The 16,751-nt window shown below is 38.2% G+C and overlaps 1 protein-coding gene and 1 non-coding gene across 2 annotated transcripts; both read right to left on the bottom strand.

Moving 5' to 3' along the window:
* Positions 1–8,310: 8,310 nt before the first annotated feature.
* Positions 8,311–11,659, bottom strand: LOC110693540 (FBD-associated F-box protein At4g10400-like). Its single transcript, XM_021870664.1, has 3 exons — positions 10,577–11,659; positions 10,278–10,427; positions 8,311–10,183 (listed from the first exon to the last, which is right to left on the bottom strand). Exons 1-3 carry the CDS (start codon positions 11,489–11,491, stop codon positions 9,758–9,760), a joined length of 1,491 nt encoding a protein of 496 aa, XP_021726356.1. The 5' UTR covers positions 11,492–11,659; the 3' UTR covers positions 8,311–9,757.
* A 1,177-nt stretch (positions 11,660–12,836) lies between these two features.
* On the bottom strand, positions 12,837–12,908 carry TRNAD-GUC. Its single transcript has one exon. It is a non-coding gene; the product is annotated as a tRNA-Asp (tRNA).
* Between the last annotated feature and the right edge of the window lie 3,843 nt (positions 12,909–16,751).

Below are 16,751 nucleotides of genomic sequence, written 5' to 3'. Positions count from 1 at the left end.
TGTTATTTGTGATAATTTGTTCATTTATATAAAATAGAATGTACATTTTTGTTTTGCCAATTGAACATTTATTAAATTTGTAATATCAATATAATGTTTATGCATATATATTGATTTACAAACACAATACATATTGTAGTTATGTTCTATATAGAGTGAAACACACGTTGCAATAATTTAGAGATGAAAACTATGAGCCTAAATTTATAAGGAGATAATGCCATCAATTATATTGAAAGATAAAAATGAACAACATAGTAATATGTAGGAATCATATTTTGATAAAAGCATGTTGAACCACAAGTAAGTTAATTTGACATATAGCATAATGTTCATTTTCATAACAATGAATACACACATTGACATTGTAATTTGTTTGACTTAAAGATACACCAAATCAAGAAGCTGAGAATACAATACATTGCTCAACTGATGCTATTTGGATTAAACAGAAGCTAGAGACAATAGAAAAGGAGCAAGAAGATTTATGGAAGCTTATATTACTACAAATATTATTCTTTCGGTTATTTGATCATTTATGGATTTCTAAATGATCAAGTACATTAATATTCATATTTTTTTAATTCATTAGTGCTTGTTATATACATATACATATATATATATATATATATATCAAGAAATTAACGAAATACAATAAAATGTTCATTATCAAGAAGTTATATGTTCAATTACGTAACATTTATAACGAAATACAATAAAATGTTCGTAACCAAAAAGGCAAATGTTCAGTGTCAAAACAAAACATGTTCAGTTACATATCACTTATCAGAAAAAGAAAAAAAAAATAAGCTGGAACAAATATATGTTGTTTCAATCCAAATTCTTACTTATTATTATTTGTCAACCTATTCGCTACATTAGTGTAAAAAAGAAAAAGCTAACAACCTATCATACTTAGAAGAAATATGTTGATTAGCTACCACGTTGAACACTTTGAACATCTCTTGGAACACTTGAAGGAACTTGAAAATTTCTTGAAACACTTGGACGTAATTGAACCTTTTCTCTTGGCACACTTAAAGAAACTTGAACATCACTTGGAGCACTTGAATGAACTTGGCCTTTTCTTGGAGCACGCACTTGGACAATACTAAATTCTTTCTTAAAAACATATTCATTATACCTGCCATAAATTTCTTGTTCATAATTAAAATATGTAAAAAGTAACTCTGATTTAGTTGCTTCTTCATACAAAATTTCATCACTAGCACCCGCTGTATAAGTTTTAAAAATGAACATAATCAATGACAGATATGTACAAATACAAAACAGTACATATATAAATGATCATTTAGCATCATCAATTTGATCAAAATAATAAAATAAAATAAAGTACTAAATATTTAAAATATAATTAAAACATCGAATCATAATGATCATTTAGAATTATGAAATTGATCAAAATTGTAAAACTACTAAAAAAACCCACGAAAACGTATATAAAAAAATCTAATCACTCACAGAAAACAAGTCACAATCAACAATCATTAAACTAAAAACAGCAAACAAACTTGAATCATAAATCATACTAATCGAAATAAGAGACAAAATTTATTAAAATAAAAACTTCAATTCACTTGAATTATAACACCAAACCAAATTGAACTAAAACATAGGCTAAATTGATTTAAAAAAACTAGAAAAATCGAATAAAATCAGCAAATAATTTAAAATAAAACAACTAACAAAATTGAATCAAACAATTGACCAGCAAGCATTAATCGAAATCAAAGGCAAAATTGATCAAATTGAACAACTCCAATCAGAGACAAAATAACATCACAATCACGATCAAATTCGACAATCGAAGAATGTAGCACTTCATTATCACAATCAACAGCTCCAATCAATGATTCATCCATAAATAAGAGGAAAAAAAGTGATTGAAAGAGAAATAATGTTGAAGAAGAGAGAGAAAATGCCAAAAAAAATAAAAAAAGCAAAAAAACAGAAAAATAGGTTTTGAATCATATATATAAATGACTTGAGAGATAAGATATAAATAAATTTAAAAAAAAAAAAAAAAAAAAAACTAGAAAAGCATAAACAGGTAAAACGATGTAGTATAATTGGGGGGAGTAGGCAGCATTGGCTAAAGGGGGTTGTAGGTAAAAAATTTCAAAATAGGGCATGATTTGTGGTTGAATGCAGGCCACACTAAAGCCCATGGAAAAATGAGTTCAATCCAGCATCGCCTTAGGGCATGGACTGTGCATAGATATAAATACCAATATATAATTAGATTAAACCCCATGCAATATATATACGGTTTTTAAATCATTATAAAAATATAAGACTCGATACTCCAATTATTCGAGTATGAAGTATATAACCACATATAAGTAGAAGTATAATATGTTATATATTTATAATAATTTAAAAATTTTAGTTTAGATTTATGTAATGAAAATGTCATTAGCAAATTTTTCAAAAAAAAAAAAAATTAATGGGAGTTGCGGTGCAGTAGACAGTTGCGGTCGCCCTACAGGATAAGCACGGCGCCGGAGTTTATGTGCACTCACAAACCCGACTGGAACTCATAATACTTGCCCAGAAAACAGAACGAGGAACATGTGTTTAGATAATTTTTAGAGAAGAGAGAAGACTGATTGTGTTGTGTGTTTAGACTGAGAAAACCACCGAGTATTTATAGGCTGAAGAGGAAAAACGGGAAGCATAAAAGGTGGGAAGAATTTGGCCAAGAAAACGACCAGATTAATTTGGTCAGTCAACAACCAAGGCAAGAAACAAGGAATTAATCAGTCAGCTACAATCAAGGAATTAATGACTGAATTAATTCCGTAATCCCAACAGTCAGAAAAGAATAATCCCAACAGACAAAATGGAATATTCTGTTTAAAAAAGAAAGGGAAATAAAATTTCTCCAAAAATATAACAAGGACCCACGCCCGCGCATCGCATTCCCCAAGACCCCAAGTCTCGAGGCCCGAGCCCGACCCGACCTGGCTCGGCTCGGCGCGCGCGCGTGTGTGTGGAGTAACACACACCTCCAACTCACTCAACTAAGTAGTGATAAAGCACTACAATATAAAAACAAGGAAACACCTCACTCCCCAATCAATGTGGGACTTTTTCTCCTCAATTGTTTTTCTCTCTCACTTTGTTTTTCCCCAACACTCTTTTTTTTTATATCAAGAACTTCCAACAATCCCCCACAGGTTCGAAGATAGGAAAAAGAGAGAAAGGAAAAATGAATTCTGGGCAAAACAAAACAATTGCATAAGTGTCAATGTCTCGCGACTTGAATTAACACATAGTGGACATCAAGATATGATCCCTCACCTACCAAGTGACCTTCGTCTTGAACTCAATAGGGAGTTAGGGACCCGTCACTTTGAGCCACACAATTGAACATGTATAATATTCTGAAATTCCGCGAATAAAGGTGACGCATTATACTGGCCATACGTCCAGCCTGGATGCTCATAGGTGCTTTAGAGTATAAGCCCACGAAATACTCATAGGAAGCGGCCACACTTCCACACCTAAGTAGGTGAACTCCATCAAGTGTGAGCTACAACACACCTCCAAAAATATGGATATGGGTTCATTAAGAGCCGTATGCTCAACCTCCTTATCATATGTAGCTAAGCACAAAACAAACATCTAGAGATGGACAAATAAAATAAAAATGTGCTTCCGAATTATTACATAATGTTCCCCTTTGAACTCATAGTGAGTAGGAGTTCATTATTTCACAATTCATACAACGGGCTTTAGCCCCATCTCTTCCGATGTTTCCAAAACTAGTTTTTTACATAGGCCTTTAGTTAACGGATCCGCAATGTTCTTTTCGGACTTAACATAGTCCAGTGATATCACCCCTTCAGACAACAAATTTCTGACGGCTTTATGCCTCAGACGGATGTGTCTCTTCTTCCCATTATAGGCATGGTTGTGTGCAACAGCAATAGCAGCTTGCGAATCACAATGAAGTGCAACTGAAGGAGTTGGATTCCCCCACAGTGGAATATCTGCAAGCATGTTCCTCAACCATTCTGCCTCATGACCTGCCAATTCAAGAGCAATAAACTCAGATTCCATAGTAGACATAGCAGTACAAGATTGCTTACAAGATTTCCAGGATACGGCTCCACCCCCAAGGGTGAAGACATAGCCACTAGTGGAGTTAACTTCATCATTATCGGATACCCAGTTGGCATCACAAAAACCCTCCAAAACTCCAGGAATTTTGGAGTAGTGCAAACCCCAATCCATAGTACCCTTAAGGTACCTAAGCAACCTCCTTAGAGCAATCCAATGATCACTGCTTGGATTATGAGTGTACCTGCTCAACCTACTAACAGAATAAGCAATGTCAGGTCTAGTGTAGTTCATAGTAAACATAACACTACCAATAATTCTAGCATATTCATACTGATTAACTGGATTACCATTATTTTTCTTTAGGTGGAAACTTGGGTCATAGGGAGTCTTAACTGGATCGACATTAAATGAGTCAAACTTTTTAAGAAGCTTTTCAACATAGTGTGACTGATTAAGACATATGCCATTTGGAGTCCTTTTGATTTTAACTCCCAAAATCACATCTGCCTCACCCATGTCTTTCATTTCAAAATTCGAACTCAAAAACTGTTTTGTCTCATTTACACGATCCAAGTTAGTCCCAAAAATCAACATATCATCCACATAAAGACAAATGATTACACAACCATGACTATCATGCTTAAAATAAACACAAGAGTCACCTTCATTAACATGAAAACCATTACCAGTCATAGTCTTATCGAATTTTTCATGCCATTGCTTTGGAGCTTGTTTAAGCCCATACAATGACTTGACTAACTTACAAACCTTTTCCTCTTGTCCTGGAACAACGAACCCTTCAGGTTGGACCATGTAAATCTCCTCATCCAAGTCACCATTCAAAAATGCAGTTTTGACATCCATTTGATGAACAACAAGATCAAAAATGCAAGCAAGAGCAATTAAAGTCCTAATGGTTGCAATTTTAGAAACAGGGGAGTAAGTATCAAAATAATCAATGCCAAACTTTTGAGTAAAACCCCTTACCACTATCCTTGCCTTATACTTGTCTATGGATCCATCGGCCTTTAACTTTTTCCGAAAGATCCATTTATAAGTAATGGGCTTACAACCTCTAGGAAGTTCAACCAATTCCCGAGTGTTATTATTGAGAATTGATTGTAACTCACTATCAATTGCTTCTTTCAAAAAAACAGCATCAACTGACCTCATTGCCTCATCATAGGTTCTTGGATCATCTTCCAAAACAAAAATATGCACAAAGTCATCATCAATTAAGGAAGATTCAGATAAATAGGAAGTAATAAAATCAGGACCAAAACTGTTTTCCTTTCTTGCCCTTTTGCTTCTCCTTGGCTCCAAAATAGAATCATCGTTAGTAATAGGAGCATTAGCAATAGGTAAACTAACAGAACTACTAGCATGCAATTCACTATCATTAGAAGGAGACATTTTCAAAGGAAAAATGTTCTCAAAGAACTCAGCATCTCTTGCTTCAATGATATGGCCACCTGCATAAGAGTTGTTAGCACCTTTAACAAAGAAACGATAAGCTGCACTTTGATAAGCATAGCCAATAAAAATAGCATCAACAGTTTTGGGACCAATTTTATCCCTCTTGAAACTAGGTATGCCTACTTTTTCTAGGCACCCCCACACTTTCAAGTATTTCAGGTTTGGCACTCGACCCTTCCATATTTCGTATGGAGTCTTGTCAAGCTACTTGTGAGGAACCCTGTTCAAAACATGACAAGCAGAAAGAATAGCCTCCCCCCACATGTTATTAGGAAGCCCAGAACTAATAAGCATAGAATTCATCATATTCTTTAAAGTTCTATTTTTCCTTTCAGTTATACCGTTTTGTTCAGGTGAATAGGGAGTCGTCGTCTCATGAACAATGCCAAGTTGCTCACAAAATGCCTTAAGAGTGTCAGGGCTGTACTCACCACCCCTGTCACTCCTAACCCTCTTGATCTTTTTGTCCAACTGGTTTTCTACCTCAGCTTTATATTTGAGGAACATTTCCTCAGCTTTGTCCTTAGACCTGAGAAGATAAACCATGCAAAAACGGTGAACAATCATCAACAAAAGTAATATAATACTTTTTACCCCCTCTACTTTCGTGATTATTAAAATCACCTAAGTCACTATGGACAAGTTCTAGTACTTCAGTCTGTCTATCTACTGATTTAAATGGCTTCTTAGTAAATTTGGCTTCAACACAAACTTGACATTTCAAAAAATCAGTGTTAGAAAAACTTGGAATCAAATTTAAGTGTTTAAGCCTTTTAACAGAATCAATATTAACGAGACCTAATCTAGCATGCCATAAATCAATAGACTCAGCAATATAAGCAGAAGAAGTACTAGCATTCTTATTCATAGTGTCAACTTTAACATCAAGAGTAAAAAGCCCCCCATTACAAAAGCCCTTCCCCACAAATTCCCCATTGCGAGTAAGAACTAATCTATCAGAATCAAAGGAGAGCTTCAGTCCAGCTTTCATGAGCAAACTGCCAGAAATTAAATTCCTGCGCATTTCTGGAACATGCAAAACATTAGTGAGAGTAAGCAATTTTCCAGAAGTGAGAGTGAGAACGATCTTCCCTTTGCCTTGGATAGAAGCAGAAGCTGAGTTGCCCATGAAGACATTTTCACCTTCAACCTTGTCATAGGTAGTGAACATGTCCTTGTTGGCGCAGATGTGCCTAGTAGCTCCAGTGTCAACAATCCACTCAGCAGCATTACCTGTAAAGTTAGCTTATAAAACAACAGCAACAATAACGTCAGAATCCTCAATAAGATTTGCTTGACTTTGCCCATTCTTCTTCTTGACCCTGCAATCTTTAGCCCTGTGACCAGTCAAACCACACTCATAACAGATTCCCTTAAACTTGTACTTCTGAATTTTTCCATTAGGCTTAAGGTTACTGTTTTTGGCTTTGGATTGGCTGTTTGATTTGGGTTCAACAAGGTTGGCTTTGGCAGAAGAAGAGGAAGGAAAAACAAAAGGGGTTTTGTCTTTGATACGGTTTTCCTCCTCGATTTTAAGGTGGGCAGCAAGTTCCTCTAAGGTTAGGTCTTTCTTTTTGTGCATGAGTTGGTTACGAAAATCCTTCCAAGAGGGAGGGAGTTTCTCAATCAGAACAATAGCAAGGCTAGTATCACAAATAGACAGACCTTCAGCAGCCATATTAATACAAACACTCTCATAAGCATGAATCTGATCGATAATAGGCTTATCATCAACAACTTGAAAACTTAACCACTTACTAACACAATAACGTTTAGTACCAGCATCATCAGTTCCATATTTTTTCTCTAAAGCATCCCAAATATCCTTAGCATGATAAAAACCCATATAAATATCCAACAGACTATTCGACATATAATGCAACAACATGCCCTTACAGGTTCTATCATCCTTAGAAAACTTAACATCACTTTCAGACAAATTATCCTTATCATCAGGTTCAACAATATCATCAAGAACATATCCAACATCAATTTGCTCCAAATAAAAATGCATCCTAACAGCCCAACGTTTATAATTCTTTCCATCAAGAGGTTCTAACTTAGACATATCAGGAATCAGAAACTTGGAAGCCATAATCGTCTTTTAGATTGTTATACTAATAAGCAATAAAACGGAATTTACTTATCTCTTGATGCGTGAACCAAACTGACAATAGCCGCGTCATGGAGAACCACTGACCTAAAAGACGATTCTGCGCTACCTCCCGGTGCAGTAGACAGTTGCGGTCGCCCTTCAGGATAAGCACGGCGCCGGAGTTTATGTGCAGTCACAAACCCGACTGGAACTCAGAATACTTGTCCAGAAAACAGAACGAGGAACATGTGTTTAGATAATTTTAGAGAAGAGAGAAGACTGATTGTGTTGTGTGTTTAGACTGAGAAAACCACCGAGTATTTATAGGCTGAAGAGGAAAAACGGGAAGCATTAAAGGTGGGAAGAATCTGGCCAAGAAAACGACCAGATTAATTTGGTCAGTCAACAACCGAGGCAAGAAACAAGGAATTAATCAGTCAACTACAATCAAGGAATTAATGACTTAATCAATTCCGTAATCCCAATTCAACAGTCAGAAAAGAATAATCCCAACAGACAAAAAGGAATATTCTGTTTAACAAAGAATTTCTCCAAAAATATAACAAGGACCCACACCCGCGCATCGCAAGTCCCGAGGCCCGACCCGGCTCGGCGCGCGCGCGCGCGTGTGGAGTAACACACACCTCCAACTCACTCAACTAAGTAGTGATAAAGCACTACAATATAAAAACAAGGAAACACCTCACTCTCCAATCAATGTGGGACTTTTTCTCCTCAATTGTTTTTCTCTCTCACTTTGTTTTTCCCCAACACTCTTTTTTTTTATATCAAGAACTTCCAACATATTTTAAAGAAGAAATTTTTGGTAACAGATAAAGCCTAAGTAATTTTGTTTTAAAGGTCTTTATAACTCAAACAAGGGCACCAATACCTATAACAAGGGCACCAATACCTATATACTCAAACAAGCTAAGGGCATGAATACCTATAATACATTAGCCCGCTTGGGTCACTAATTTATTAGTTTTTCATGTTTTTTTTTTGTTTTTTGTTTTTTTTTTTTTTTTTTTTTTTTTTGTACATAAAATGTGACGTGAGTTGGGGCTATTCATGAACTTAATCTTCGTGATACCTATAACAAGCATGTTGCTTCTAAAAACTAATAAATAAATTGGTAACAACTTTTTTTTGTGGTTTTTGTAAACAGAAAATTAGAAACAAAAAACGTGTTCACTTAACAAACAAGGGTACATTCACAAATCACAAGCAAGCACGCATATGCTTTCGCCCACCCCCTATCTATAAAAGGGTTGATCAATAATGCAAAACCAAATCTCCAAAAGATAAGTGAAGATGATGTTGAAAAAGTGTGTAAGTCTTATATTCATACTTACCTTTGTTGTGGTTTTAACAACCACACCTCAAACCACCTCGGCTGCCCGCTCCCTTGGTCCTGTATCTAGCATTATGCTTGATGAGATCGGTGTCGACAACGCCACTCCTCAATCCTGCCGAGACGTAGATGATCACTGCAACTTCGTTCACTGGTGTTGCGGAAGGTGTAATTGTGATTTTTTTGTTACTTGGAGATGTCAAGTTCCTCCTGATCCACAAGAACATTGTTGAACCAATGAACCATGTCCAACGTCACATTATTATAATCTTCGGTCTATAATTAAGTAACATCATTTATTGTGTTGTATTTAAATTTGAATAATGTTCAATTAAGTTACATTTGTATGCTTCTAAGTAAAGATGACACTAAATCGGATATTTCTTGCAAGGAAGTACATAGTAAAAGAATATGGCTACAAATATATTGCAATTTATGTTATCACTCACACAAAGATAAAATAATTAGCTATGCAACTATTAAGCATTTTTAAAGTAACATCAAGAGTGTGAATATATGATATATGAGTAAACTCTGCCCAAATAAATATTGGCTAAACCATAATAATTTGTAATTTATATACATATTTAAAATGTACAGCATTAGTAGTAATAATATACTTGCACACAAAAATAGAAACATCAAACACTTTTTGAGGACATTCTTATGGGAAGAAACTCTGAAATTCCAAAATATATATAATCAAAGAAAGGCTCAACCAAAGCTCTAATTAATACTCAAAATTATTTGAGGTAGACATCAGAAACATGATGCCTATTGAAAAAAGATAACAAACTGTCGCGCTCATCACTGTCGTCGCAAAGTCTAATCTCAGCAGCTGCTGATGCCTTATAAGTATGATTGTAAAGCATGTCACAAATACCCTTTTGAATCACCTTGGTCACATTTTTCTTTGATGTTGAACAAGAAACTTTGTCCTTTGATACCGTTGATTTTTTGGCATTCATACTTTGAGGCGTAATAAGGAGCATTGATTCCAATGTTGGGGCTCTTAGCAAGAAATATTCTGCAAGTTCAATGTCTGAACTAGTTCCTCTGAAGTTGCACAATGTGACAGTCCTTAGATAGGTAAAAATACAGTCGACAGGTTTGATATAAGGCTTTCGGAACTCCCAGATGAAGTCTTCCTCCTCTGAAACAGTCGAAAGCTACAAAATCGGATCAAATAAGTAATGATACAGCAGATATTATACAAGGGTGTTAAAAAATATGCAGGGGAGTATCGAAAAATTTAGGCCTTACTTGTATGGAAATCTTTTGTAAAGAAGGGCAACTGCAGTGCTTAAAAAAGCAGTAGACATCAGAGTTGAACAGCCCGAATAATGGGCTGTTAACAAGTTGTAGTTCCTGTAAATTTCTGAAATTCACCTGAAAGTCTTTGATCAAACTTGGCTGCAGAAAAACAGGTACTAAATCGAGTTAGGCTAGAATCTAGCAGTGTGTAACGTGTTAGTTGTTTGTATTAGCCTAGCCCAAAATAACAAGGCGATATGTGTTAATAAACGAATAAAGAATCGAATTGTAAGGTATTCTAACTGTACCACAAGATGTCCAAAGTATAAGCTGAGAGATCTGACATGTGCAAGGTCTGACAAAATCTTCATAAACAAATAGATAACTCCACCAAACTCATCGCCTCGAGTCCCAATAAATACCTCCTCCAAATTCACCATGTCTTCCACTCTATAAGCATCCAAGTGGCCTGCACTAATCAGCAAGGACCGGATGTTGGGGCCAGAAATCTCAAGAACCGAGGCATTATAACACTCGTAAACTGTCAGTCTTTTCAGACGTGTAGCAGACAGAATTCTGATCGAAGTCAGCGATCCACATTCCTTCAGAACCAGAACTTCAAGCAGTTTGCAGTTGCATAGCAGACTTTCAAGCATACTGTCAGTTACATGGACTTCTTTAAGGCAGAGAGTCTGAAGGCTGCCAAAACCGGCATATTCTTCTGGAAGGCCTAATATGCATCTGCTCAATTTCACAGTTATCAGTGTTTTGGTGTCAAAAAGGAAGTCTGGCAACTCGAAGACCTCTCTCTTATTAATAACATGGGCGCTCGACAAGAAGTGGATGTAAATATGCCTGCAGAAATCAAAGTCAATCTCTTCAACACCCCTTGAAGTTGCAAATCTAATCCAACTTATTGCTTTTGACTTGTGTTCTTCATTTCTCGGGCTGAACAATAGCTTGAACTTGTCGATTTTCTCAGACTTGTTGATGCAGAGGATTCTGCTAAGGTTATCAGCAAACTGATTTGGACTCTGATGCTTGGCAAACTCTTGTACAAAGTCTAAGTTACTGGCATATTCAAGATGATCAGCAGAAATCTGTCTCCATCTTTTGGAAATCGAAGAAGCCGTGATAACGAATTTGGTTGGGATTAAAGAGAAAATAAGATGAAGAACAGCATCAGGCAGATCACTGATTAAATCCTTAGCTTCCTCCTCCATTTTGGTGGGTTGTGTTTGACTTTTGAGAGAGAGCAAAATTCAAATTTACTTGCATTTTCTTAGCATTTTATAGCACTTGTATAAGTTAAAGCACATTGGATTACAAATTGTTTTTCAGGAATCTTATAAAGGTTGGCTGATTGTCCATGAAGCTATGATTTCATTAGCTGATGAATGATGAATAATATAAAATTTGCAAGGAAAAGGTCATCATATAATATGATAAAATAATCTGACCAAAAATTGATTTATTAAAGACAAGGACAAATCTCCTTAATTAAAGATGTTTAATGTCAACTAGGCAGGGGGAAGATGAGCTACCCAATAAACTAGCAATAATTTGTCCCATCAAACAACCTAAAGATAGAGATATGAAACGTCTAGTTTGGGACCTTGTGGAGTTGTGGGCTTATATAAGAAAGAGAACATGCCTTAAGCATGGCAATGGGTCCGAGCCATGAATTTATTGATGGAACGGACCCCAACAGTCGTGCCATACATCATACACTCTACGGCTAGTCCTATATGTTATTTTAAGTGTTTGTCACTTGTCTTAAATACCAAGTACGAAGTAATATTTATGCAAAATCAGTAATGGACCGTCTATCATGCTCACAGTGTTCCATGTCAGTGTTTACAAACATGACCTAGGGACACAAGACATAGCCCATTAGATGGACCTGGTGCCATGCCGTGTTGGTACAAACCACTCAGTATTAAAAAATCGCACCCAGGTACAAAAAGTATTAAGGGTTATATCTTATATGCTTTTTATAGTCTGGGCAAAAATGAAGTGCATGCACACCCGTTTTTCACAAATTCTTTTTTACTGTTTATTCGGTGCATCTAATTTTGTTTCGTGGTCCTACACACAAAGGTCTCCTACACTTTTTTTTTTCTTTTTTTTTTTTTTTTATTATAATAACATAAGGAGTATTACATGTATAGAACTATAGAAGACCATTTCAATTTATGACTCATTTAAGAGAATATATAAGTCCTTACATCTTATAATACCATAATATATAGTCCATGAAAATCTAGTTAACCTTAGTGCAACATCACAAATATAGTATGAGGTATGAGCTGCACACCTCATGAGTATGACCTTGTCCAAAAATTCGCCAATTATCGTGTAACTTATTTTAATTTTTGAGGCCAATTATATCCAACCAACAACTTTTATTGGCTACTAACAGTTACCTTATTTCTTTATTTATATTTTTATTGTTGACTCTATTTCATTTTCCTTTTAACTAGTAAATAAATAAATGGAGTTAGCCGAATGAACTTAAATAATAAAATGTCAACAGTTCTTCCAAAAAAAAAAAATTAAAAACTATTACGCCGTTGCCGGGGATCGAACCCGGGTCACCCGCGTGACAGGCGGGAATACTTACCACTATACTACAACGACTTGTGATGTTTGTAAATTAGGTCTCAGTTTATAGTAATCAAAATCACTACAATTTTTTGCTTTTTATAAGTAAGACCTTGTCCATAAATACATATGAAGGCTTATATATTTTTTTTATTAGCAAGGTTGATTGTTTGTTAGCACGTTTTTTCCCAGGTTTACTTTTAATAGTCATAATGAAGTGGAAAAGGCTTTGAGGTCTAACAAAAATATGTGTTTACAGGAGTTAAAAGTTTGGGTTACAAAATGAACGATAACAAGTTATAGGATAGGGCAAAGAGAAACTAGCTAGTACCTCTTCCTGTTTAAATTACTTGACATGCTTCCTTTATAAATCGAGGAATCGGAATCCTATCTCTTGCAAGTTGACCACCGTCGGTGATTATTCACTTTAAAGTGGAAGAAGCCGTGATTAGTTGTAAAAAGTGTTAAAGGTCAAAGTGTGTAATTTGACATAAGGAATATCTCAATAGTACTAAAAAATAACTTCGCCGTTGCCGGGGATCGAACCGGGTCACCTGCATAACAGGCGGGAATACTTACCACTATACTACAACGACTTTGGTAGACTTGTTAGAGATATTAAAATAATTGTTTATATATTGTTAATTCAATGGTGCTAAAAAAAGGATCTTGGTCTTGGATGAAAAATTCTTTTCCATGCTGACCATGCATGTAATTAATGTGCAATTGGTTTTTGAAAGAGTCATTTTCTTCTTGATTTCCAAAAAAAAAGTGTCATTTTCTTCTACTCTCCGATAATAGCTCTCTTGTTGAACCAGTTTTAAACAAAGTTCTTTTGCTGAACTAATTTTAAACAAACTCAAGCATTCATGCAACTGCTAAGCAACAAAATTTGCAATTTTTAGATTAAGTAATCAATGATTTCAAATGAATAGTATTAAGTTGCAAAACATTATACCTTTCACATTTCCCAAGTTTTTTTGGAATTTTCCTCATAATGTGCCAAATACACCGGCGATGCCTAGTTGAGGACAATACCTCCTCTAAGGGCTTCCTCATTGTCGTTGCGTGGTCTGTAAGAATCGCAAGAGGTGCTTGGTTATTCATACAAGATAACTACTCCTGAAATACCCAAGAAAATGTGTCACAGTCCTCGTAACCAATGCACATTCCAACAAGATAGATTGTACATGGTGGTTTACCCCTACGAAGTTCACAAATGGTAATTCATACGCATTTGTTAAATAGGTAGCATCAAAGCATACCACATCACCAAATTCCACATACGCTGCCCGACTTTGCGCATCAACCCAAAGAACATCTTTCAGCCTACCTTGTTCATCTAAGCGTTGTGCATGATAAAAATTCTGGTTCCCTTCTTTCATTTTTTTGAAAAAAGACATCATAGCTACTGAATCCCCCCCCCCCCCCAAGCATTTTCATTCTTCTTGCCTTGTACACCTCATGCTCCAGGCCTTTCACTGTGAAGTGAAGGTTATCTGGTCCTTCTACTTCGGTCGCCATGCAACCATGAATTTGCGAAACTTGCACACCTTGTTCAAAAAAGGTAAGCAACTTCCTCCTTGCTGTTGACGTAAATTTCTTCATTCGATATACTCCTTAACAAGCTTGGCCTTTCTTGGTGTTGATAAGTGCAAATGTTCCAACACCACTTTCTTTATCACCCACCCCCCCCCCCCCGATGAATTAGCCCCTGCATATATCTTCGCCTGACACTCACATTTTTTTGATTTCCGCTTTCGTTGCCTTAATTGGTCCACATATGATCCCCCCTACTACTCCTCCCGTGCCTGACACCTCCATAGCTTTAGCCCTCTTCTTTGCTTCCCTCATCGCCCTCATATCTGGCCTACCCCAGCATTCACACCTCCATGTTGTAGCAATTCGGTTTCTTCCCTCGCCCTTTGAATACACACTGTTTGGGTCCAATTTAGTCCAATTGGGCCTGGTCACTGAATGATCCAATTAAAAGCCCAAGGCAAAGGTTCAACTCTCCAAATATGCTAAAGTCAAAAATCAACATCCTCAAAGCCATGTCAAGGTCAGTCAACGGCCCAATCAGCTTGGCCCAGCCCAACTGATTTCCGGGCCCAATCCGCCTCCTTCATTAGCCAAGGTATAAAAGCCAACAATTTGGTCAATTCTTGGTAAAAAAGGCAAAGACAATAAAGCCTCAAGCAACTAAACTCTTGCACAGCTTTCTCTCTCTAATATACTGACTTAAGCATCGGAGGGGCCTTCCTCGGCGTCCCCCCCGAGGCTAGTTTACGTGTATTTGTTGTGCAGGAAACCCTCGGCTCCTGCGTCGTTCGGACCGAGACCAAGTTCCCTCAAGATAAAAGGATCTTCCGAGATTCGATTGTTTTCATCCGAAACAATTTGGCGCCGTCTGTGGGGAACGCTACTAAATTTCGCGTCAGTCATCAAACACTCCGGCAGTCGCCATGACTAAGAGTGGAAAGAGTTCCAAGAAGGCTAAGAAGGGAGGAGGCCGGATTACGGTGAGGGAACGCCAGCCGGTTTATCCCTCCCCGGAGCAAGCCTCTTCCGAATCGGAGGCCCCCATTTCTCCGGAAAGGGGAGCCTCAAGAGGTCCTAGCCTCCAGGAGGAGAACACCTCGCACCACACTCGGCAGCCGGGGCCATCCCCGAGACCGAGTGGCTCAGGTGCGAGGAACTCCCCGCCGCGCCATAGCGTGCAATCCAGGTCACATCCGCGGGAGACTCCTCTCTCCGGACCCTCCACCGAGGAAGTGGCCAGAGCAGTGGCCATCTGCATGGAGTTCCTTAAAGCTCAAGGGGCTCCAATCCAGATGCCTGGTGATCACCAGCCGAGAAACCTGAAAAGGAGGATCGGTCAGGATGATGGTGGACAAGTTCCACCACATAGACAGCTCGGCCAGAGGTGGCGAGGGGACACCCGAAACTCCAGTAAGGAGAGGAGGAGGAACCCTCAACCCTCTGACCACTCCGAAGCTCAGAATTCCATGGGGCCCTCCAAGGACCCGGAATTCGCCCGCCAAAGCGTTCACGAACGCTTGGGTTCGAGGGAGGTGAGTGTGCATAGCCGCCTCACCTTCCCAGAGGATACCGGACCCCACCCAACCTTGTCTCAGCCGGGGACGAAAACCACTTCCACCTCTGAGAGAGGAGGGAGCGAGGTCCCTAAGGCCGGGTACAAGGGGAAGGCGGTCATGGTTCCATCGAACTCGCCCTTCCAGAAGTGGATTCTGGAAGAGCATGTGCCAACGGTCAAAATCCCGGCACATATTACTTACGATGGTACCTCAGATCCTAAGGATCACATTGCCTCTTACGAGGGGCACATGTATCTGAACCCGAGGTCTGAGGCTACCTGGTGTAAATACTTTCCTACGACCCTCAAAGGTGTTGCCCAATCCTGGATCACCAAAGGGCTCAAGGAAGGCTCCATAACCGGTTGGAACGACCTCTCCAACAAGTTCAAGAGCAAATTCTCTACGGCCAACCGCCGAGAGAAGACCACTGCAGAGCTAATGAGTCTGCAGCAGGCGGAGGACGAGAGCCTCCGCGACTATCTGACTCGCTTCAGCAACGAGTCATCCGGAATCACAAGCCTGGATCAAGGCCTGGCCGTGTTCGCGCTACGGAACGGCCTCCAAGCTGGAAAGTTCCTGGACTTCATGGTCATGCATCCCCCGCAGACCCTGGAGGAAGCCTTGGAAGCATCGGATAGGTTCATCCGAGCCGAGGAGTGGAACAGATCCAGGTCTCAGTCTCGTCCGAGAATTGAGAAGCCGAAAGGGCAGCAGCCCGAAGTCTCGGCGCAGAGGAAAGGGAAGGCTAAGGCCTCAGAACCGTCCTCTGCTGCCGAGCCGA

This window comes from Chenopodium quinoa, unplaced genomic scaffold (assembly GCF_001683475.1).
Source record: "Chenopodium quinoa cultivar QQ74 unplaced genomic scaffold, ASM168347v1, whole genome shotgun sequence".
In the NCBI taxonomy this organism is placed as follows: Eukaryota; Viridiplantae; Streptophyta; class Magnoliopsida; order Caryophyllales; family Amaranthaceae; genus Chenopodium; species Chenopodium quinoa.
Note: the sequence above shows the minus strand (reverse complement) of the source record. Positions and strands in the feature narration are given on the sequence as shown.

Excerpts from the sequence above, each read along its gene's own strand:
- LOC110693540 (XM_021870664.1), bottom strand. The coding sequence starts at position 11,491 with ATGGAGGAGGAAGCTAAGGATTTAATCAGTGATCTGCCTGATGCTGTT. Across the intron at positions 10,428-10,576 it reads TATACTTTGGACATCTTGTG|CCAAGTTTGATCAAAGACTT; the intron begins GTACAGTTAGAA and ends GTTTTTCTGCAG. Across the intron at positions 10,184-10,277 it reads TACAAAAGATTTCCATACAA|CTTTCGACTGTTTCAGAGGA; the intron begins GTAAGGCCTAAA and ends CCGATTTTGTAG.